We start from the raw sequence: 23034 nt of genomic DNA, 5'->3' as shown, positions 1-23034 counted from the left end.
GTGTGTGTGTGGTGTGAGTGGGGTGTGTGTGTTGGGGGGGTTTGTGGGGGTTTGTGAGTGGGGTGAGTGGGGTGTGTGTATTGTACCCAAATGCTGAGCCCATGGTTCAGACACCCCACTTTCCACACCCGTGTGTACACCGTGACCAACACGCTCCGGTCCGCACATGCCGTGCATCACTCCAGCTCACAACTCATGCTCCGTGCGCATCCCCAGGTTGTGCCTGTTACTCCACGGGAATGTTTCCACCCGTGTACGTTGACAGTTTTACTATAAATTTCCCATCCATTTCTCCTCCTTCTCACATCCGTTAAGTATCTTCTCCAATTGATAGTTTAAAATCTTTCTGTCAGCTTCCAAAACTACAAAACCAGGCTGGGGTGGTGGTTTATGCCTGTAATCCCCTGCACTTTGGGAGGCTGAGGTGGGAGAATCGCTTGAGCCCAGGGGTTTCAGACCAGCCTGGGTAACACAGCAAGACCCCATCTCTACCAAAAATTTAAAAAATTAACTGGGCGTGGTGGTGCACGCCTGTAGTCCCAGCTACTCGGGAGGCTGAGGCACGAGGATTGCTTGAGCCCAGGAAGTCAAGGCTGCAATGAGCTATGATTTTGCCACAGCACTCCAGCCTGGGACACAGGGCGAGACCCTGTCTCAAAACAAAAACAAAAACCACCAAACCCATTCAGAGCTGTACTACTGTTACACATTAATTAGTTGGTTAAGTTCCTGTGTCACTCTGGGTGACAGCAGACATCTCTGCAGTGCTAAACCTTCCATGTTCTCTCTGGGGAAGGGTCCACCTCTCCAGGGGCTTCACTGTCTGCTGAGCCCCAGAGCCTTCTCCTCGCCAGGCCTATGAATCCGTCCTTTATTTTACAAGCTGCTTCTCATATTTTTGTTGCTATTGAGAATGAGCTCTCCACCCACACCGTGCCTTAGGTCTGAGTAAGTCCAGCCCCATGTGGACGCTGCCTGCATTTCCCAAGAGCTGCAGGAGCGGGCTCACGGCCAAGCCCCAGGCCACAGAGGGAAGAGCACGCCTGCCTCGAACGTTTCTGCGTACACCTGAGACCTAGGACCCACCGCAGGTGGTGGATGCTCAGTAAATCGCTGTTCAATGAACACGTGACCATGTGGATGGGCCGGGGGGAGCGGCGCAGGGAAGGCGGGGAGTGTCGCCCTCTGTAAAACAGTAATAAACTTCACAAATATCACTCTTCAAGGTACGAAGCTCCCTTGCTTTTCCCCAAAAGCCAAAGTTTCATTACATGTGTTAGCTAATTTCATTCTCGATATTATTAGCGAGTCCTGTAATACTTCTAAATGCTATAGAAAAAGTCAGGATTTTGGACAGGCACGGTGGCTCACGTCTGTAATCCCAGCACTTTGGAAGGCCGAGGTGGGTGGATAATTTGAGGCCAGGAGTTCAAGACTAGCCTGGCCAACATGGTGAAACCCCGTCTCTACTAAAAATACACACAAAAAAGTAGCCGGACGTGGTGGCGGGCGCCTGTAGTCCCAGTTACTCAGGAGGGAGAGGCAGGAGAATCGCTTGAACCCGGGAGGCGGAGGTTGCAGTGAGCTGAGATCGTGCCACTGCACTCCAGCCTGGGCAACAGAGCGAGACTCCGTCTCATAAAAAGGAAAGAAAGAAAGAAAAAGTCAGGATTTCAACTTCCAGAAACCAGAGACTAAACTGATCAGGGTTTCCACTACACCCCCATGCGGCGAGCGCCATCCAAGACCTTGTGTTCAGGCAGAGGCCTGGTCCGGCCCCCGCCTGCCTGGGCCCGGCCCTCTCAGCCCCTCAGGCTCCCCTCCTGCTGTCTATGATGAAGCCTGTGTTGCCAGTGGACCTTTAGCCAAGTGAGTGCAACCAGGTTAAGTTTCTCCAGGTGTCCAAGGGGACAGCTGCATGGAGTAAAAAGGCGAGTGGAAGGATGGGGGCCAGAAGGGCAAGCACAACAAAGCGGAAATTCACCGCTAGCAAAATGTCCTCAGAGTCACAAGAGCCAAGCCTGAATCAGCGTTGCTCTGTCACAGCCCAAGGGTGACCTGAGAACGCCAGTCCTGGGCAGCCTTCCTTGGCTGGCGGGGACTCCAGGGCCGGAAGCGCGAGGTGGCTGTGCCGGCATGCACGGGGCGGGGCGGGGAGCGTACTGCCCAACTGTTGACTCAGACTACCTGCTCACAGTCTGCAGAAGGCACGCCGGCGGCCTCAAGCGGGGCTGCGTCCTGCTTCCTTCTCTTGCGGGGTATGGCATGAGCAGCTTCCCACTCATCGGATATGAGGTCTACAGTAGCATCTACCAAAAACTCTGACGCAGCTCCCTGTTGAAACACGACCCCCTTCAGACAGGGCAGGGCTGTGCACCCCACGCACAGCTCTAGCAGACTCCCAAAGACCCCACCTCAGGGGTCACCTCCTCTCAGAAAGGCCCAGGCAGGGACATCCACGTGTGGGCACTGACCAGCTCCCCAGCACCCTCTGCATCCAGGGCCCACGGGCAGGAGGGTGTGGGGACACCAAGAAGCAGCTCCTGCAGACGTGCAGGGCAAATCCACGTAAGAGAAGAACTGCCCACACCAGAGGTGGCACCCTGCCAGGCTCCAGGGACCCTGCCAGGCTCACAGCACCCTGCCAAGCTCCCAGCACCCTACCAGGTTCCTGGCGCCCCTGGGCCTCCACACGAATGCCTTGGCTTGTGCTCAGAGCACAGATGCACTGCAGAGACCAACTCAGAAGCTACAGGCAGGCCCGGGCACCCCAGGTCCAGCCAGGCCAGGCCTCCTGAACCCCTAGAGCCAGAGGCGGGCAGTCTGGCCCCGCAGCGGGCATGCTCATCCGGCACCTCCCTCCCACACCGGGCATCACCAGGAGACCTCACAGCAAGACGCCCAGCAGGAAGCTGAGGAAGGGAAGCTCCAGCAGGAGCTTCGAACCCAAATGGCCCCGGCTGCAGCAGAGTCTCCTCCTCCCTCACCGCAGGAAGTACAACCCAGCAGCCAAGCCCAGCAGCCTCTCCAGAGGAAGAATCCACAAAGGGCACCCGGTTAGTCGGCAACCAGCGGCCACCAAGGGAGAGACCAAGTGGAGAACGGCTGTGCCAAGGGACAGGAGCGGGCCCCTCTCTGCACCCTCTCCCTCTCCACCCACCCCATGACTGCGGGTAAAGACTGACCACCTGACTCTGCTGCGGGGTGAGGCTGGCCACGAAGCTCGCTGGGGCCACCTCCCTTGGCTCCGGGCACCCTCCTCACCATGGTTAGAATGCAGCGTCTGTGCTTAGAGAACCGTTCTCTAGAACGCGTACACCGCTCTCAGCTTCAGAATTCAACAGGTTCCCCGTGGGATTGGGAAAACACACAAAAGCCCCTGTAAGCTCGTCACCAGAGACACCCCAGCGGAGTTCACCTGTGCATTCACTCTGAACTTCTCTCATGTGTGGATATGTGTATATTTAGCCGTTTTTTTTTTTGTTTTTTTGTTTTTTTTTTTGAGACAGAGTCTCACTGTCACCCAGGCTGGAGTGCAGTGGCTCAATCTCGGCTCACTGCAACCTCTGCGTCCTGGGTTCAAGTGATTCCCCTGCCTCAACCTCCCAAGTAGCTGGGCTTACAGGCAAGCACCAGCACACTCAGCTAATTTTTGTATTTTTAGTAGAGAGGGGGTTTCCCCATGTTGGTCAGGCTGGTCTCAAACTCCTGACCTCAAGTGATCCACGCGCCTCAGCCTCCCAAAGTGCTGGGATTACAGGTGAGAAGCCACCACCCCTGGCCCTAGTTCCCATTTTCTTCACCCCAGAAGGAAACCCCACAGCAATGACTCCCTACTCCCCACTCCTCCCAGCCAACCACTAATCTGTGTTCTGTCTCCATGGGTGAGTCTATCGTGGATATTTCGCATCAATGGGATCATACATGGCCTCTTGTATCTGGCTTCTTTCATTTAGCATGTTTTTGAGGTCCATCCACACTGCAGCACGGATCCATATAATATTCTTTTTTTTTTTTTTTTTTTGGAGACTGAGTCTCGCTCTGTTGACAGACTAGAGTGCAGTGGTGCGATCTCAGCTCACTGCAACCTCCACCTCCCAGGTTCAAGTGATTCTCCTGCCTCAGCCTCCTGAGTAGCTGGGACTACAGGCATGTGTCCCCATGCCCACCTAAATTTTTTTTGTATTTTTAGTAGAGACGGGGTTTCACCATGTTGGCCAGGATGTTCTTGATCTCCTGACCTCATGATCCACCCACCTCAGCCTCCCAAAGGGCTGGGATGACAGGCGTGAGCCACCGCGCCCAGCCTAGGATAATTTTATGTGTAACTTTTGGATCAACTGCCTTGCTGTTTCCTTAGTGGCTGCAGCATCTGACATTTCCACCCACACTGTACAACACTTCCAACTTCTCCACATCCTCATCAACACTTCTTACTTTCCTTCCTTCCTTCTTTCTCTTTTTGATGCAGGATCTCACAGTCACCCTGTGAGCCACTGCATCCGGCCTCTTTTTTTGTTCCCTTGTTCATGTTGGTTTTCTCTTGTTCAAGATTCCCTAGTAAATGTCTTCATTCTTATCACACCTTCAGTGTCAACTCTACATTTTACAAATTCAAGCAGATTCCACTAATAAAAAAATTTTAAAACGTTAAAAAAAATAAATAAATAAATAATAGGCCAGGCACGGTGGCTCACACCTCTAATCCCAGCATTTTGGGAGGCTGAGGCGGGCAGATCACCTGAAGTCAGGGGTTCAAGACCAGCCTGACCAAGATGGAGAAACCCTGTTCTACTAAAAATACAATATCAGCCGGGCGTGGTGGTGCACACCTGTAATCCCAGCTACTTGGGAGGCTGATGCAGGAGAATCGCTTGAACCCGGGAGGTGGAGGCAGCTGTGAGCCGAGATCACGCCATTGCACTACAGCCTGGGCAACAGGAGCGAAACTCTTCTCAAAAATAAATAAATAAATAAATAAATAAATAAATAAATAAATAAAACAAAAAATAAAAGTAAAAATAAATAAATAATAAATTCTCTGTTCCTTTAGCTTGTTGCCAATTAGTGGTTTGATAGCAATTTCCTTAAACACCCACAGCCAAAACATGGGGAAAAAAAAACAAAACTGGCCAGGCGCAGTGGCTCACACCTGTAATCCCAGTGCTTTGGGAGGCCGAGGCAGGTGGATCACAAGGTCAGGAGATCGAGACCCTCCTGGCTAACACGGTGAAATCCCGTCTCTACTAAAAATACAAAAAATTAGCAGGGCGTGGTGGCTCACACCTGTAGTCCCAGCTACTCGGGAGGCTGAGGTAGGAGAATCGGTTGAACCTGGGAGGCAGAGCTTGCAGTGAGCTGAGACTGCACCACTGCACTCCAGCCTGGGCGACAGAGCGAGACTCCGTCTCAAAAAACAAACAAACAAACAAAAAAAAAACTCTCTCAGTCTTTGTAGACTGGCCCTGAGTTGGGGCACCCCTCCCACACTTAGCCTTCCTTCTGGCCTGCCCCGAGGTCTTCTCAGGTCTTTTTTGAGCAGGTGTCCTGCTTGAGCATTTGTGTGGCTTTCTAGATTCCTCATTATTCATAGGAACTTCTCAAAATTTTATTCCCCCAAGTAACTCAATTCTTAGCTTTTCCTGTCTTTAGACGGGTTTATTGTTTGCCCCAGATGGCAAACGATTTATTCATTTGTCTTCAATGTTTTCAAGGAACACCGTCCACATTGCCACTTCTCCACTCTGACGGAGTTCCAAATTAGGTATAAAAAAGGAGTTACCCAAATTTTCTGCATCCCATGTGGTCCAGGCTTGGGGGTGGCCTTGGCCACTCTGGAAGGGATTACTCTCCAAGGGAATGACACAAGCACACACACACCGCACTCACACACACCCCACTCACACCCCAACACACATACCCCACTCTCCCCACTCACACACACCCCAACACACACACACCCCACTCACACACACCCCAACACACACACACCGCACTCACACACACCCCAACACACACCCCCCCAACACACACACACACACTGCACTCACACACACCCCAACACACACACACACCGCACTCACACACACCCCAACACACACCCCCCAACACACACACACACCGCACTCACACACACCCCAACACACACCCCCCAACACACACACACACACCGCACTCACACACACCCCAACACACACCCCAACACACACACACACACTGCACTCACACACACCCCACCACACACCCCCCCAACACACACACACACACCGCACTCACACACACCCCAACACACACACCGCACTCACACACACCCCAACACACACCCCCCAACACACACACACACACCAAACTCACACACACCCCCAACACACACACACACACCGCACTCACACACACCCCAACACACACACCCCCAACACACACACACACACCGCACTCACACACACCCCAACACACACCCCCCAACACACACACACACACCACACTCACACACACCCCAACACACACACACACCGAACTCACACACACCCCAACACACACACCCCCAACACACACACACACCGCACTCACACACACCCCAACACACACACCGAACTCACACACACCCCAACACACACCCCCCCAACACACACACACACCGCACTCACACACACCCCAACACACACCCCCCCAACACACACACGCACACCGCACTCACACACACCCCAACACACACACACAGGGCACTCACACACACCCCAACACACACACACACCGCACTCACACACACTCCAACACACACCCCCCCAACACACACACACCCCGCACTCACACACACCCCAACACACACACACACCGCACTCACACACACCCCAACACACACCCCAACACACATACCCCCAACACACACACACCGCACTCACACACACCCCAACACACACACCGCACTCACACACACCCCAACACACACACCCCCAACACACACACACACCGCACTCACACACACCCCAACACACACACCCCCAACACACACACACACCGCACTCACACACACCCCAACACACACACCCCCAACACACACACACACCGCACTCACACACACCCCAACACACACACACACCGCACTCACACACACCCCAACACACACCCCCCCAACACACACACACACCACACTCACACACACCCCAACACACACCCCCCAACACACACACACACCGCACTAACACACACCCCAACACACACCCCCCAACACACACACACACACCGCACTCACACCCCAACACACACCCCCCAACACACACACACCGCACTCACACACACCCCAACACACACACACCCCACTCACACCCCAACACACATATCCCACTCTCCCCACTCACACACACCCCAACACATACATATCCCACTCACACACACCCCAACACACACACACCCCACTCACACCCCAACACACATACCCCACTCTCCCCACTCACACACACCCCAACACACACACACACCCCACCCACACACCCCAACACATACATATCCCACTCACCCCACTCACACACACCCCAACACACACACACCCCACTCTCCTCTCTCACACACACCCCAACACACACACACCCCACTCACACACACCCCAACACATACATATCCCACTCACCCCACTCACACACACCCCAACACACACACACCCCACTCACACCCCAACACACATACCCCACTCTCCCCACTCACACACACCCCAACACACACACCCCACTCACACACACCCCAACACATACATATCCCACTCACCCCACTCACACACACCCCAACATGTACACACACACCCCACTCACACACACCCCAACACACACACACCCCACTCACACACACCCCAACACATACATATCCCACTCACCCCACTCACACACACCCCAACATGTACACACATGCCACTCACCTCGCTCACACTCCCAACACACACATCCCCAACACACACACCCTCCACTCACACACCCCCAACTCACATACCCTAACACACACACAACCCCAACACACACACCCCACTCACACACCCCAACACACATACCCCAACACACACACACCGCACTCACACACACCCCAACACACACACCCCACTCACACACCCCAACACACATACCCCAACACACACACACCGCACTCACACACACCCCAACACACACACCCCACTCACACACCCCAACACACATACCCCAACACACATACCCCAACACACACACACCGCACTCACACACACCCCAACACACACACCCCACTCACACACCCCACTCACACACCCCCAACACACACACACCCCACTCACACACACCCCAACACGCACACATACCACTCACCTCGCTCACACACTCCCAACACACACATCCCCAACACACACACACCCCACACACCCCAACACACATATCCCAACATACACACACCCCACAACACACACACAGCCCACTCACACACCCCAACACACAATCCCACTCACCTCACTCACACACTCCCAACACACACACACACCCCACCCACACACCCAACTCACATACCCCAGCACACACATCCAACACACACACATATCCCACTCACCCCACTCATACACACCCCAGCATGAACACACATCCCACTTACCCCACTCACACACCCCCAACTCACATACCCAAACACACACACCACAACACACACACCCCCCTCACACACACAAACATACACACCCCACTCACACCACTCACACACCCCAACACACACACACCACTCACACACCCCCAACACATACACACCCCCAATACACATACCACTTACACACCCCCAACACATACACACCCCCAATACACATACCACTAACACACCCCCAACACACACACCCCACTCACACACACACCAACATACACACACCCCACTCACACCACTCACACATCCCAACACACACACACCCCACTCACATCACTCACCCCCAACACACACACACCACTCACACATCCCCAACACATACACACCCCCAGTACACATACCACTTACACACCCCCAACACACGTGTGAGCAATAAAGCTTTTTAATCACCTGGGTGCAGGTGGGCTGAGTCCGAAAACAGAGTCAGCGAAGGGAGATAGGCATCGGGCTGTTTTATAAGATTTGGGTGGGTGGTGGAAAATTACATTCAAAGGGGGTTGTTGTTCTCTGATGGGCAGGGTTGGGGGTCACAAGGTGCTCAGTGAGGGAGCTTTTGAGACAGGAGAAGGAATTTCACAAGGTAATGTCATCACTTAAGGCAGGGACTGGCCATTTTCACTTCTTTTGTGATTCTTCACTTGCTTCAGGCCATCTGGATGTGTTCGTGCAGGTCACGGGGATAGGATGGCTTAGCTTGGGCTCAGAGGCCTGACAACACACACACCCCACTCACACACCCCTAACATACACATACCCCATTCACACTACTCACACACCCCCAACACACATACACCCCACTCACCCCACTCACACACCCCCAACACACACACACCCCTCACCCCACTCACACACCCCCAACATACACATACCCCACTCACACTACTCACACACCCCCAACACACACACACCCCACTCACCCCACTCACACACCCCCAACACACACACACCCCACTCACCCCACTCACACACCCCCAACACACACACACCCCACTCACCCCACTCACACACCCCCAACACACACACACCCCACTCACCCCACTCACACACCCCCAACACACACACACCCCACTCACCCCACTCACACACCCCCAACACACACACACCCCACTCACCCCACTCACACACCCCCAACACACACACACCCCACTCACCCCACTCACACACCCCCAACACACACACACCCCACTCACCCCACTCACACACCCCCAACACACACATACCCCACTCACACTACTCACACACCCCCAACACACACACACCCCACTCACCCCACTCACACACCCCCAACACACACACATTCCACTCACCCCACTCACACACCCCCAACACACACACACCCCACTCACCCCACTCACACACCCCCAACATATACATACCCCACTCACACTATTCACACACCCCCAACACACACACACCCCTCACCCCACTCACACACCCCCAACACACACACACCCCACTCACCCCACTCACACACCCCCAACACACACACACCCCTCACCCCACTCACACACCCCCAACACACATACACCCCACTCACCCCACTCACACACCCCCAACACACACACACCCCTCACCCCACTCACACACCCCCAACACACACATACCCCTCACCCCACTCACACACCCCCAACATACACATACCCCACTCACCCCACTCACACACCCCCAACACACACACACCCCACTCACCCCCTCACACACCCCCAACACACACATACCCCACTCACACTACTCACACACCCCCAACACACACACACCCCATTCACCCCACTCACACACCAATACACACACATTCCACTCACACTGCTCACACACCCCCAACACACACACCCCTAACACACACACCCCTCACCCCACTCACACACCCCCAACATACACATACCCCACTCACACTACTCACACACCCCCAACACACACACACCCCACTCACCCCACTCACACACCCCCAACACACACACACCCCACTCACCCCACTCACACACCCCCAACACACACACACCCCACTCACCCCACTCACATACCCCCAACACACACACACCCCTCACCCCACTCACACACCCCCAACACACACACACCCTACTCACCCCACTCACACACCCCCAACACACACACACCCCCCTCACCCCACTCACACACCCCCAACACACACACACCCCACTCACCCCACTCACACACCCCCAACACACACATACCCCACTCACACTATTCACACACCCCCAACATACACATACCCCACTCACACTACTCACACACCCCCAACACACACACACCCTACTCACCCCACTCACACACCCCCAACACACACACACCCCACTCACCCCACTCACACACCCCCAACACACACACATTCCACTCACCCCACTCACACACCCCCAACACACACACACCCCACTCACCCCACTCACACACCCCCAACATACACATACCCCACTCACACTACTCACACACCCCCAACACACACACCCCCATTCACCCCACTCACCAATACACACACATTCCACTCACACTGCTCACACACCCCCAACACACACACACCTAACACACACACCCCTCACCCCACTCACACACCCCCAACATACACATACCCCACTCACACTACTCACACACCCCCAACACACACACACCCCACTCACCCCACTCACACACCCCCAACACACACACACCCCTCACCCCACTCACACACCCCCAACACACACACACCCTACTCACCCCACTCACACACCCCCAACACACACACACCCCACTCACCCCACTCACACACCCCCAACACACACACATTCCACTCACCCCACTCACACACCCCCAACACACACACACCCCACTCACCCCACTCACACACCCCCAACATACACATACCCCACTCACACTACTCACACACCCCCAACACACACACCCCCATTCACCCCACTCACCAATACACACACATTCCACTCACACTGCTCACACACCCCCAACACACACACACCTAACACACCCCTCACACACCCTCAACACACACCTCTCACGAACCCCAACACACACATTCCACTCACACCGCTCACACACCCCCAACACACACCCCCAACACACACACACACACCTCTCACACACCCCCAACACACACGTCCCATTCACCCCACTCACACCCCCCCAACACACACCCCACAGACCACAGCACTGCAGCTGCATCACTCCCCACCACAGCCCAATCATGGAGTGCCACCTACAAGGAACAACAGACAAAAAGCCAACCCCAGCGCCGACACAGAAAAACAGCTTAGCTTCCCCTTCTCAGTGCCCAGCAAGAAACCTGGGAGCTGACACTGCCCTCTGGGTCTTCCCAGGCTGCGCTAGAGCCCAGGAGAATGGTTCTCTTCCAGCCATTCTCCTTGAACATATCCAGGACGCTCCCCTCGAAAGCCTCCCCTAGCAGCTCCAACTGGGGATCTCACCAAGGACGCATTCTCTTGGTGTCTAACACACCTAAGGGGCTGTTGGAGGCCATAGGGAGCCGAAAGATGGCTCAGCCACACCCTTCCAAGAAGGGCAACCTGCCAGCCAGCACATTTCCAGAGCACCCGCCCCACACCCAAAGCTTCAAAGTCCCTCTGGGCATGCATCCTCAATGCAGAGGCCTACAGAAGCACAAGACACACACCCAGCAATGCTCAGGTCCCTGCCCTGAAGCTGCAAGGCACCTCTGAGCTTGCACCCTCAATGCAAAGAGACCCACAGAAGCTTGGGACACAGATACACACAGCAGAAGCTCAGGCCCCACCCCCCAGTCACAGCTTCTGGGAGACACATGTGTATTGGGTCTGGTAGAAAGAGAAAGAAGGTGCAGGCCGGGGGCAGTGGCTCATGCCTGTAATCCCAGCACTTTGGGAGGCCGAGGTGGGTGGATCACCTGAGGTCAGGAGTTTGAGACTAGCCTGACCAACATGGTGAAACCCCCGTCTCTACTAAGTACAAAAAATTAGCCAGGCATGGTGGTGCGTGCCTGTAGTCCCAGCTACTTGGGAGGCTGAGGCAGAAGAATCGCTTGAACCCGGGAGGTGGAGGCTGCAGTGAGCTGAGATTGCACCACTGAACTCCAGCCTGGGCGACAAGAGTGAAACTCTGTCTCAAAAAAAAAAAAAAAGAAAAGAAAAGAAAAAGAAGGTGGAGGCCCCAAGGGGTCTGGAACCCACAGACTCCAGCCAGAGACAAATCAGGTGCAGAAGGGGCGGCTCTGCTGCTGCCCTGTGGGCAGGTTCAGTGGGCTGGGCTGTGGTGGCATTTTCAGGGGCCAGCTGGGCAGCTGTGCAGTGAGATGATCCTGGGCAGAGTGAGCAGCGGGGAGCCAGGGGCGGGGCACTCACTTCTTGGATGGTCCAGGAGCCATCGGAACCGGGCTCATCAGGGTTTTCTTGCCAACTGTCTGAGCCCGGGGACAAGCATGGGCCCCCTTCCTCCTCCAGCTCCTGCCCACACTCCATTTCGCCCTCCGGGGCTGACGCCATTGTGGAGTTATTGTTCTCAGAATCTGTAACGGCAGACGAAGGAAGGGTCAAACCTCAGAGAGAAGCAAGTGAATGTTAGGAAGGAAAAACTGGCATCCTTCCCGCTAGTGCAGAGAGATTCACCCTGCTCTCCCTCCGAGGTCCCGCACTGGCCTGCTGACGTGAGCAGGGTAGGGGTTCTGCTCCAGGTGGGGAGGAGGGAACCAGGGACCCCAGTCTCAGCACAAGGGGTGAATCAGACAGAAAGACCGCAGTGTCCTAGCATCCAACCCCTCCCTCCCAATGTCCAGAGCAGTGGATTCACCTGACTCTGTACTAGGATGTCAGCACACCTCGGGCACCTCTGAAACAGAGCCTGTTACGCTTTCCTCCCCTACTGTAGACATTCCTCCTGTCTTCCCCAGGGTGGGCACTCTCCCAGCGGTGGCCCAGGGGTCTCCCACTGCTTCCCTTGTCCTGGCACTAAGGCGTCTGCCTGCCCAGCTGCTCTGCCTCCAGATTCTCACCCATGCAGAGCTGCCACGCAGACAGCGTGGAGCACCCACTCCGCCGGCCCCGCACTCACTCTAGCCTTCGCTGTGGTGTAGACGTGCCTTGTCCGTCCCCACCAAAACTCATGTTGACATCTGATCCCCAGTGTGCCAGTGCTGGGAGGCAGGGCCGGGGGAGGTCTGCGGGTCATGAGGGCGAATCCCTCATGAATGGCTTGATGCCGTTTGCAGTCATGGGTTCTCACTCTCTCGAGAGACTGGTTTACTCCCCTCGGGAATGGATTAGCACCCGCCAGAGTGGGTTGTTACGAAGCCAAGATGCCCCATCAGGCTTCATCGGCATCCCCGTCGGCCTACTCTGCCATGTTGTGACACGGCACAAAAGCCCTCACCAGAAGCCAGGGCCAGGCCCTGAACTTCTCAGTCTGCAGAACTGTGAGCTAAATAAACCTCTTTTTCCTTTTTCTTTTTTAATTTAATTTAATTTTATTTTTTTGAGACAGAGTCTTGCTCTGTCACCCAGGCTGGAGTGCAGTGGTACAATCTCAGCTCACTGCAACCTCTGCCTCCTGGGTTCAAGTGATTCTCCTGCCTCAGCCTCCCGAGTAGCTGGGACTACAGGTACACACCACCACACCTAGCTAAGTTTTGTATTTTTAGTAGACATGAGTTTTCAACATATTGGCCAGGATGGTCTCTCTCTCTCTTTTTTTTTTTTTTTTTTTTTTTTTTTTTTTGAGACGGAGTCTTGCTCTGTAGCCCGGGCTGGAGTGCAGTGGCCGGATCTCAGCTCACTGCAAGCTCCGCCTCCCGGGTTTAGGCCATTCTCCTGCCTCAGCCTCCGGAGTAGCTGGGACTACAGGCGCCCGCCACCTCGCCCGGCTAGTTTTTTGTATTTTTAGTAGAGACGGGGTTTCACGGTGTTAGCCAGGATGGTCTCGATCTCCTGACCTCGTGATCCGCCCGTCTCGGCCTCCCAAAGTGCTGGGATTACAGGCTTGAGCCACCGCGCCCGGCCTTTTTTTTTTTTTTTTGAGATGGAGTCTCACTCTTGTCACCCAGGCTGGAGTGCAATGGTGTGATCTCGGCTCACCGCAACTTCTGTCTCCTGGGTTCAAGCAATTCTTGTGCCTCAGCCTCCCAAGAAGCTGGGATTACGGGCATGAGACACCACACCCAGATAATTTTTGCATTTTTAGTAGAGACAGGGTTTCACCACGTTGGCCAGGCTGGTCTCGAACTCCTAACCTCAGGTGATCCACCCACCTCAGCCTCCCAAAGTGCTGGAGGCACTTTTAACTTCTTTCAAAAACTTTTTCTTTGCATTTACAACTTGGCTAACCATTTGGTGCAAGAGGCCTAGCTATCAGCCTATCTCAGCTTTCAACATGCCTTCCTCAAGAAGTTTAATCATGTCTAACTCTTGATTTAAAGTGAGAGGCATGAGGCCAGGTGTGGTGTGGGTGGCTCACACCTGTAATCCCAGCACTTTGAGAGGCCAAGGTGGGTGGATCACTTGAGGTCAGGAGTTTGAGACCAACCTGGCCAACATGGTGAAACGCCGTCTCTACTAAAAATATAAAAAATAGCTGAAGGTGGTGCTTCACGCCTGTAATCCCAGCTACTTGGGAGGCTGAGGCAGGAACATCGCTTGAACCTGGGAGATGGAGGTTGCAGTGAGCTGAAATGGCACCACTGCCTCCAGCCTGGGTGACAGAGCAAGACTCTGTCTCAAAACAATGGAATAGAATTTTAAAAAATAAAGTGAGAGGCGTGAGACTCTTCTTTTCACTTGTGCACTTAGAGGCCACTGTAAGGCTGTTTCTTTTCTTTTCTTTTCTTTTCTTTTCTTTTGAGACAGGATCTCACTCTGTCACCCAGGCTGGAATGTAGTGGGACAATCATGGCTTACTGCAGCTTCGACTTCCCAGGCTCAAGTGATCCTCCTGCTCCAGCTAATTCTTGTTTTTTGGTTTTTTTTTGAGATGGGGCTTCACCATGTTGCCTAGGCTGATCTCAAACTCCTGGTCTCAAGCAATCTACTCACCTCGGCCTCCCAAAGTGCTGGGATTACAGGTGTGAGCCACGATGCCTAGCAAGGTGGGCCACCTTTTGATCTACCTTTTGATCCATGTTTCAGCAACCAAACAAAGACTCAGAGCCCTTCCTAACTCTACTAGCTGCAACATGAAATGCACAATCTCTGCTAGTGGCCCCACACTAACAAACTCAACCTGATCCAACTTTATATCATTTGGAACTCAATGTCTCCAGCCTGGCCAGGGGCTTCCCATGTCCCCATCCCAACTTCAAGGATCCCATCCTTTGCCACCCAATGTCCTCACTTTTTTTTTTCTTTTTATACAGAGATAGAGTCTTTCTACATTGCCCAGGCTGGTCTCAAACTCCTAGGCTCAAGTGATCCCTCCACCTCGGCCTGTAAAAATGCTGCGGTTATAGTTGTGAACTACGGCATCTGGCTTAAGTGCCCCCGCTTTAACAGTAGACACCCTGCATGGCTGAGAGCTCAGCTTTCGTTGTAACTCAGCTAATCGCATGAGAGCTGGTGCTCGATTTTCTACAATTTCAACCCTACAGGAGAGAAGATTCTGACCCAGGGCACGCTAACAAACTCTCAGATCATTTATGCAGAACTGCAGCCCAGACATCGAATCCCTGAGTTCATCCTTTTCACCACTTTCTCAGCGATGCTGGGGGCAACCAGCCAGCATCATTGCATTTCTTGGTTTTCGATAAATGTTCAAAAGCATCATGTAGAGAGTCACCAAATTCCTGGCCTCTTACGAGTGGTGAGTTAGGAGTCTCAAGTGCATTTGCTTTGCATGCCTCTAGAAACAGTCATGCTGCGTACTACCAGTTCTCGCAGCACTATTATTAATAGAAGTAGAGCCCTTAGGCCGCGCGGTGGCTCACACCTGTAATCCCAGCACTTTGCAAGGCCAAGGCAGGGGGATCACGTGAGGTCAAGAGTTCAAGACCAGCCTGGCCAACATGGTGAAACCCTGTCTGTACTAAAAATACAAAAATTAGCCAGGCGTGGTGGTGGGCGCCTGTAGTTCCAGCTACTTGGGAGGCTGAGGCAGAAGAATCACTAGAACCTGGGAGGCAGAGGTTGCAGTGAGCCAAGATCATGCCACTGCACTCCAGCCAGAGCAACAAGAGCAAAAAAAACTCCCTCTAAAAACAAAAAAAGAACGCGGAAGGACTGGGGTTCACACCCTGACCCCTAAACTTGAAGGACAACATCGGAGAGACCCCGTGGCAAAAAGCTAGGCAAAGACTGAAAGAGGGGAAGGGTGGTGCAAAGGTCTTGTGGTGGAAGCACACCTAGTGTATCCAGGAAGGGCCAGGAGGTGGTAGGCTCTGGGGGCAGGAGAGGGAGCCAAGAGGAATGGGGTGGGCAGCCGTCTATGTAGGACCTTGTGGCCACCATCAGGGCTCCTGCTGCTCCTGAGTTACAGTGGTGGTGGAGGCGGATCTTGGAAGGGGTCTGTGGTTTGACTATCTGCTGTGCTGAGCGTAAGCAGGAAGGCAGCGTGGAGGCGGGGAGACCAGCAGGGCCCTCTGCATGTGGGGCATGGAGGAAGGAGAGGGCCCAAGGGTGGTGGGTCCCACAGGTGGAATATGGAGGTGCCCTCATCATTGGAGGTAGGGCTGGGCTTTGGACACAGACAGGCTGAATGTCTGGGGCTGCCAGTTATAGGGTTGGTATTTAAAGCCTTAGAGGAGGGGAACCAGTCTGAGGTCCCAGAAGCCAACAAAATTGAGGATGGACTCAAGACGGTCAGCAGGCAAGGCCCGCCTGACACTGCCCTGCTCCTGCCTCTCCACTGGCCTCCCGAGTCAGGGAGGTGCCTGGGCAGGTCCTGGGGCCCCCTCACGGCCCTTCAAAAATGAACCCAGGCAGAGCTCTCAACCCCTGCAAAGCCTCGAACTCTGCTTCCCTGCAGCATCCTCTGAAACCCTCTACCAAGCCTTCAGCTCAGCCCGACACTTCTCATTCCCTGGGGGAGGAAGAACCGGGAGCTCTCCAGGAAATGAAACTGAAACTTTTCAAAAGCACCAGGAACCCCTAGCAAAGACACCGACAAAACTTCTTGAGAGTTCTGTAGCCACAGAGGATCTCGGCCCCACCTGGGCTGCCTGCTGCCCAGGGTTTTCATTTCCTGGAAGGGAGGCGAGACATCTCCGGGGGTCCCCACCGCCCCAGCCTCCACCAGCACCCCGGGACCTCACCTGCTATGGGGGCTGCAGGAGGCAGCCTCTCTCCACACTGGCTGCAGAATCTGGGGGCTTCCTCCTTGGAGACATGATGGCACGAAGGACACTCCATGCGTCCTGCTGGGACGACTCAACACCCGCGCTGGTGCCCTGCAGATCCAGAAGCAAGAGCAGGAGTCGCTGGCAGCCCGCTATATACCAGCCTCCTGTCACGTGACCACAGCTTCGGTTTCATTTTCCGGGAAAGTGGAATCACAGCAGCCCAGCTGGTCCCCTGGTTAATCGAAACCCAACAGCAGCAGAGGCCAAGCCCAGCCCCTCCCCGCTCTCTGCTGCCCTCTTGGCTCTCAAGCTTTTGCAGTCTCTGCCCCGGTCCCTCACTCAGTCAGCCCAGAACCATTCCTGCTGCTGAGGACATGGGTTGGGCCGGGTGGGGACAGGGGATGCTCCAGACAGGCTGGGCAGCCACGTGCTGTTCAGCAGGGTACCACGGTCTGCCCTGAGCAAGGTGCTCAGCCTCCTGATGCTTCACCCTCCTCATCCTCCAAAGAAGACTAGAGCACCTGCCCCACAAGTGATGGGGCCTGAGCAGGAAGCCCAGAGCTACTGGGCTGGCAGTCAGATTCCTAGGAATGGGGGGAGGCTGCCGTCCACGAAGCTCCCCACTCTGCATTGACCACCTGCCCTTAGAACAGCCTCTGTGGTGGGTGGCATCAAACCAAGGTGATGGTCACAGCGAGTCCAGACCAAGACTCAGGCCAGCATCCCCGGCCTCCAGGGTCACTTCTTGCATCCAGGGTGAGAGTGGAGATGGCATTTGGGCTCTTGGCCACCTAATAGTGCAGGACCTGACTCTCTCCCTCCCCAGTAAGAGGCCCCAGGGCACACTGGTCCACCCACCCCCTTCTTCTGATGGCTTCGAACCAAAGAACTCCACTGGGGCAGTGGCCGGAGCGGCAGCTGAGTGGTGCCTTCAGCAGCAGGAGGACACTCAGGCCCCCTCCCTGCCCTGGCCCTGCCCTCTCCTCCCACTGAGTCTCCATCACAGGGTGGGCTGATTCAGGCCGGGCCTGAACGCGGGACAGAAGCACTGGGTGTTGGTTCCCTGGCTTCACCTGTGTGGGAGACTAATCTATGCCACTCCAAAACAGACTCTGTGGTCAATTTTGAGATGGCTATTCAGAGAAACCGCAGAGTCAGGAGCAGTTCTGGGAAGCTGGCCTTTTGTAAAAGGCTATAAAGGAAATCCACATCATGAAACAGCAGACTGGAGCAGAAGCTCTCTCTGAGGCCCCGTTATCTGCCTAGAGGGATCTCGGAGCGGTCCCAGGGACACACTAGAGGAGTGCCTGCGGCCTCACCAGTTCCTCTGAGAGCAGCTCCCAGATCACTTGAGTGATTATCTGCACACGACAGCCCTGTACACCTCCCCTCTCCAGCCCCAAGCTCCCGTCCCAATGCCATAAATAAAACATCAATCATCTGTCGTCTGCAGTCTTCTCTTTGATGAGGTTCCCAATAAGTGTATGGGACAATTTGCATCTCTTCTTCAGGTCTGCTGCCCTTTTATTCCAGAGACTAAAATTCTCTCTCCTTCAGAGCAGAAGGAAAGTTTAAAACTCCCCTTCCCCTGCCACATACAAGCCCTGGCCCCCACCGAACCTCCTCCCCTCCACACTCCACCTGAAGCAACCACCACTGGGCACTCCCTCCCTCAAACACCTTCGATGACTCCCCACCGCCCAGGCCTCTTTCTTTCCACCCGAAGTGTTTCCTTCTCCAATGCTACACTGGGGAACCATAGACCAGAAAACTCGAAAAATCCTCCATAAAGCATCTTCTTCTTCTTCTTCTTTTTTTTTTTTTTTTTTTTTTTTTTACAGTTTCACTGGTCACCCAGGCTGGAGTGCAGTGGGCAATCTCAAATCACTGCAACCTCTGCCTCTGGGTTCTAGCGATTCTCCTGCCTCAGTCTCCCAAGTAGGTGGAATTACAGCCATGCGCCACCACACCTGGCTAATTTTTTGTGTTTTTAGTAGAGAAGGGGTTTCAGGTTGGCCAGGCTGGTCTGGAACTCCTGACCTCAGGTGATCCGCCCGCCTTGGCTTCCCAAAGTTTTGGTATTACAAGCATGAGCCACTGCGCCGGCCCCCTAAAGCATCTAATTGTTCCGTCTGCCCTAGGGGCCGAAAGACACAAGAGAGCGCCCCAGGCACCCAACACTGCTGCATTCAATACGCTTCCTGTCTTTTCTCTGCCATTTTTCCCCAAGCACAGACACTGCCTCCCAAATCAAAGCCCATCCCCCCAACCACAACCAAAGTCAACAAGGTGGGGGCAGGGAGAGGTCACCACCATGTTTGCACAGCTCCTTCCCCTCCCGGCCTAGACTCCCCCAGGACCCGGCCCACCGGCTTGCAGGCAGCCATCCGGGAGGGCTGCCCACTCCGGCCTTGAACCCCGCGCTCGGGCGACTTCGCCAAGTCGGGAGGACGCTGCGCGGTGCGGTCCGGAAGGGGCGATGCCTCCCTCGTAAAAGTTAGGAATCTGTTTTTGCAACTTCACTTTTCCGTTGTTGCAATTCGTGCAGGCGCAGGATTCCCGGGCGGAGCTGCAGGCCCCGGTCCGGCTGTCCCCGTCCACTACCCGCCCGTGCCCCGGCCACTTCCCGGGGGCAGCACCGCCGGGGCGCAAAGGCTCCTCCGCGCCCCGGGATGGGCGGGTCGGAAGCGCTCTGCGCTCCGGGGATGTCGCCGGGGTCCCATGGGTGCCTGCTGCCCCCACCCCGGCCCCTCCCGCAGCCGGGAAACAGGGTCGGTGGGCGCCGCGGGCGGGGCTGGACCGGGCACCCCGGCGGCGAAACCGAAACTTGGAGCCGGCAGGAAGAGGCGGTCGGGAGGGGCATCCGGACGCAGGCGCCGCTCCCCGGGACCGGGTCAGCCCGCCCACCCGCGGGGCCCACTGCACCCTAGCCCGCTCCCCGCCCCGGGAGACTCTCCGCGTCCGCTCGCACCTGCGGCCCCCGAGCTCGCCGCCTGCCGCGCGCTGTCGCCCCTCGGGTCACGGGGCCCTGGGCCCGCCCTGCCCGCCGCCGCTGGGCCCGCGCAGGCGTGTGCGGAATTCCCCGCCGGTGGCGCCTCCCAGTGACTCCGCGCCCCCAGCCCCCGGGAGGCGCCTCGGGCCGCTGCGCGCCGGGGACAGGCGCGGGAGGGGCCTAGGTTCCCGCCAGGCGTGGGGCGCATGCGGGTCTCCCGGAAGCCCAGACCCCGGGCGGGCCTGAGCAGTGGAGTGGGCCCGGACAGGTGCGCCCCCTGCCCCGGCGCCCAGCACCTCGGACAGTGTCCGCGGCCCGGCAGAGCGGGCGGTCAGCCTGGAAGCCGCCCAGAGGGCGCCTGGCGGGTGCAGTGGAGGTCGTCAGCGCGCTGCGTGGGGGCCTTTGCGTATTAAGGGACCTCCGCGGCCCCGCGCAGAGCGCGCTCTGTCACTGATGACGGAGGGGCCACACCGGCCGGCGCCATCCCCCGTGCCTCAGTTTCCTCATTTGTGAGGCTCACGGTGTAACCAGGGACCTCCGTTTTAAAATCGCCCACTTTCTTTTTCTTCCTTCCCCTCTCACCCCTTCATCCCGTCCCTCTCTGGACACTGCGCCTCTCTGCGCATTCCAGAGGGGATCCTCATCCTGAAACAATTTCCGGCGCGGAGCCCCAGCTGAATCCTCCTGCTTAGGGGGGTCGCCAACAATTAGTCCAACATCCTCGCCAGCCACCCCTCCTAACCGACAACTGCCCACGACAGCCATGGGAACAAGACACACAGACCCTGCCCCTACCCCACTCCCCACGGCGCCCATGGCAAGTTTCGCTAGAAGAACCCGATGGCAGCCTGGGCAACATAGAGAGACTCCATCTCTACAAAAAATCATTTTAAAAAATTAGCTGGCCGCGGTGGTGCACCTGTAGAGGCTGAGGCAAGAGGATCGTTTGAGCTCCAGGCTGCAGTGAGCCGTGATCATACCACTGCACTCCAGCCTGGACGACAAAGTGAGATCTTGCCTCAAAAATGAACAAACACAAAAACCTGAGGGTAAATTTTTAATTTTAAGATCTTTGTGTTTTGGAGATAGAGTCTCACTCTATACTCCAGGCTGGAGTGCAGTGTGCGATCTTGGCTCACTGCAACCTCCACCTCCCAGTTCAAGCGATTCTCATGCCTCAGCCTCCAGTAGCTGGGATTACAAGCACCCGCCACAACGCCTGGCTCATTTTTGTAATTTTAGTAGAGAGACGGGGTTTCTCCATGTTGGCCAGGCTGGTCTCAGACTCCTGACCTCAGGTGATCCACCTGCCTTGGCCTCCCAAAGTGCTGGAATTACAGGCATGAGCCACCGCACCCAGCCAAGGTGACACTTTAGAACGCTAGTTGGGCATCTTCTCACTTTACTGGGTCTCCGATTAAAACCTGCTTTTTCCTCCCACCAATCCTGACTGCACCACTGCACTCCAGCCTGAGCGAAAGAATGAGACTTTGTCTCTAAACAGTTAATTTCAACTGTTTCTTTTGACTTTTTCAATATGACTAGTCAAAATGTTTAAATGACTTGCATGGCTCACATTGGTGGCTTGTATGATTTTTCTGTGGGACAGTGCTGTCTCCGTGATCGCAGTCTGTCTCTACCAGCTGCTGCAGCAAGTACACGTAAGCCCTTGGAGCTTTGCCTCTTGCCCATGTAACAGTGCTGGGCCGGAATGCTGCTCAGCAGGGTGCCCTCCTCCGCTCTGCCATTTTCACCCCATGGCTTTGGAGGGCACCCAAAAAATCATCCCCATCCCAGGCAGCAGAAAGCGGGAAGGAGGCTGGAGGGGGAGGTTGTTATTGGCTGGGTTTAGAAATGGCACACACGCTTCTCACACTTCATGTGCTGCGTATGCTTGCCAGGCTGTTGAGACATAGGACCCCAGACCAGAGGGGTTAAACATGTGGATGAAAAGAGTCAAACTCTGTAAAATATTTGAAGAGATTTATTCTGAGCCAAATATAAGTGGCCATGGTTTCACTCACGTCCGTGTGAAGAGACCATCAAACAGACCTTGTGCGAGCAATAAAGCTTTTTTTTTTTTTTTTTTTTTTTTTGAGGCGGAGTTTCACTCTTGTTGCCGAGGCTGGAGTGCAATGGCACGATC

The 23034-nt window shown here is 55.2% G+C and overlaps 1 protein-coding gene across 4 annotated transcripts in view; it reads right to left on the bottom strand.

The window, feature by feature from the left end:
• The window catches only part of LOC105469385 (ring finger protein 213), a 134065-nt gene extending 113068 nt beyond the window's left edge, over positions 1-20997 (bottom strand). Inside the window, exons 1-4 of one of the 4 annotated variants that reach the window (XM_071081789.1) lie at positions 20868-20997; positions 17870-18004; positions 12981-13144; positions 2188-2334 (exon numbers count right to left, since the gene is read on the bottom strand). In XM_071081789.1, coding sequence (XP_070937890.1) covers positions 2188-2334; positions 12981-13144; positions 17870-17966 — 408 coding nt within the window. In that variant the 5' untranslated portion in view covers positions 17967-18004; positions 20868-20997. Of the gene's footprint in view, positions 1-2187; positions 2335-12980; positions 13145-17869; positions 18260-20265; positions 20508-20867 lie in introns of those variants that run through there. The other 3 variants (XM_071081790.1, XM_071081788.1, XM_071081791.1) reach the window with 3 other exon arrangements.
• Positions 20998-23034: the final 2037 nt, after the last annotated feature.

The sequence above is a fragment of the Macaca nemestrina genome, chromosome 17, assembly GCF_043159975.1.
Source record: "Macaca nemestrina isolate mMacNem1 chromosome 17, mMacNem.hap1, whole genome shotgun sequence".
Classification (NCBI taxonomy): Eukaryota; Metazoa; Chordata; class Mammalia; order Primates; family Cercopithecidae; genus Macaca; species Macaca nemestrina.
This window is presented reverse-complemented; position numbering and strand designations above follow the sequence as displayed.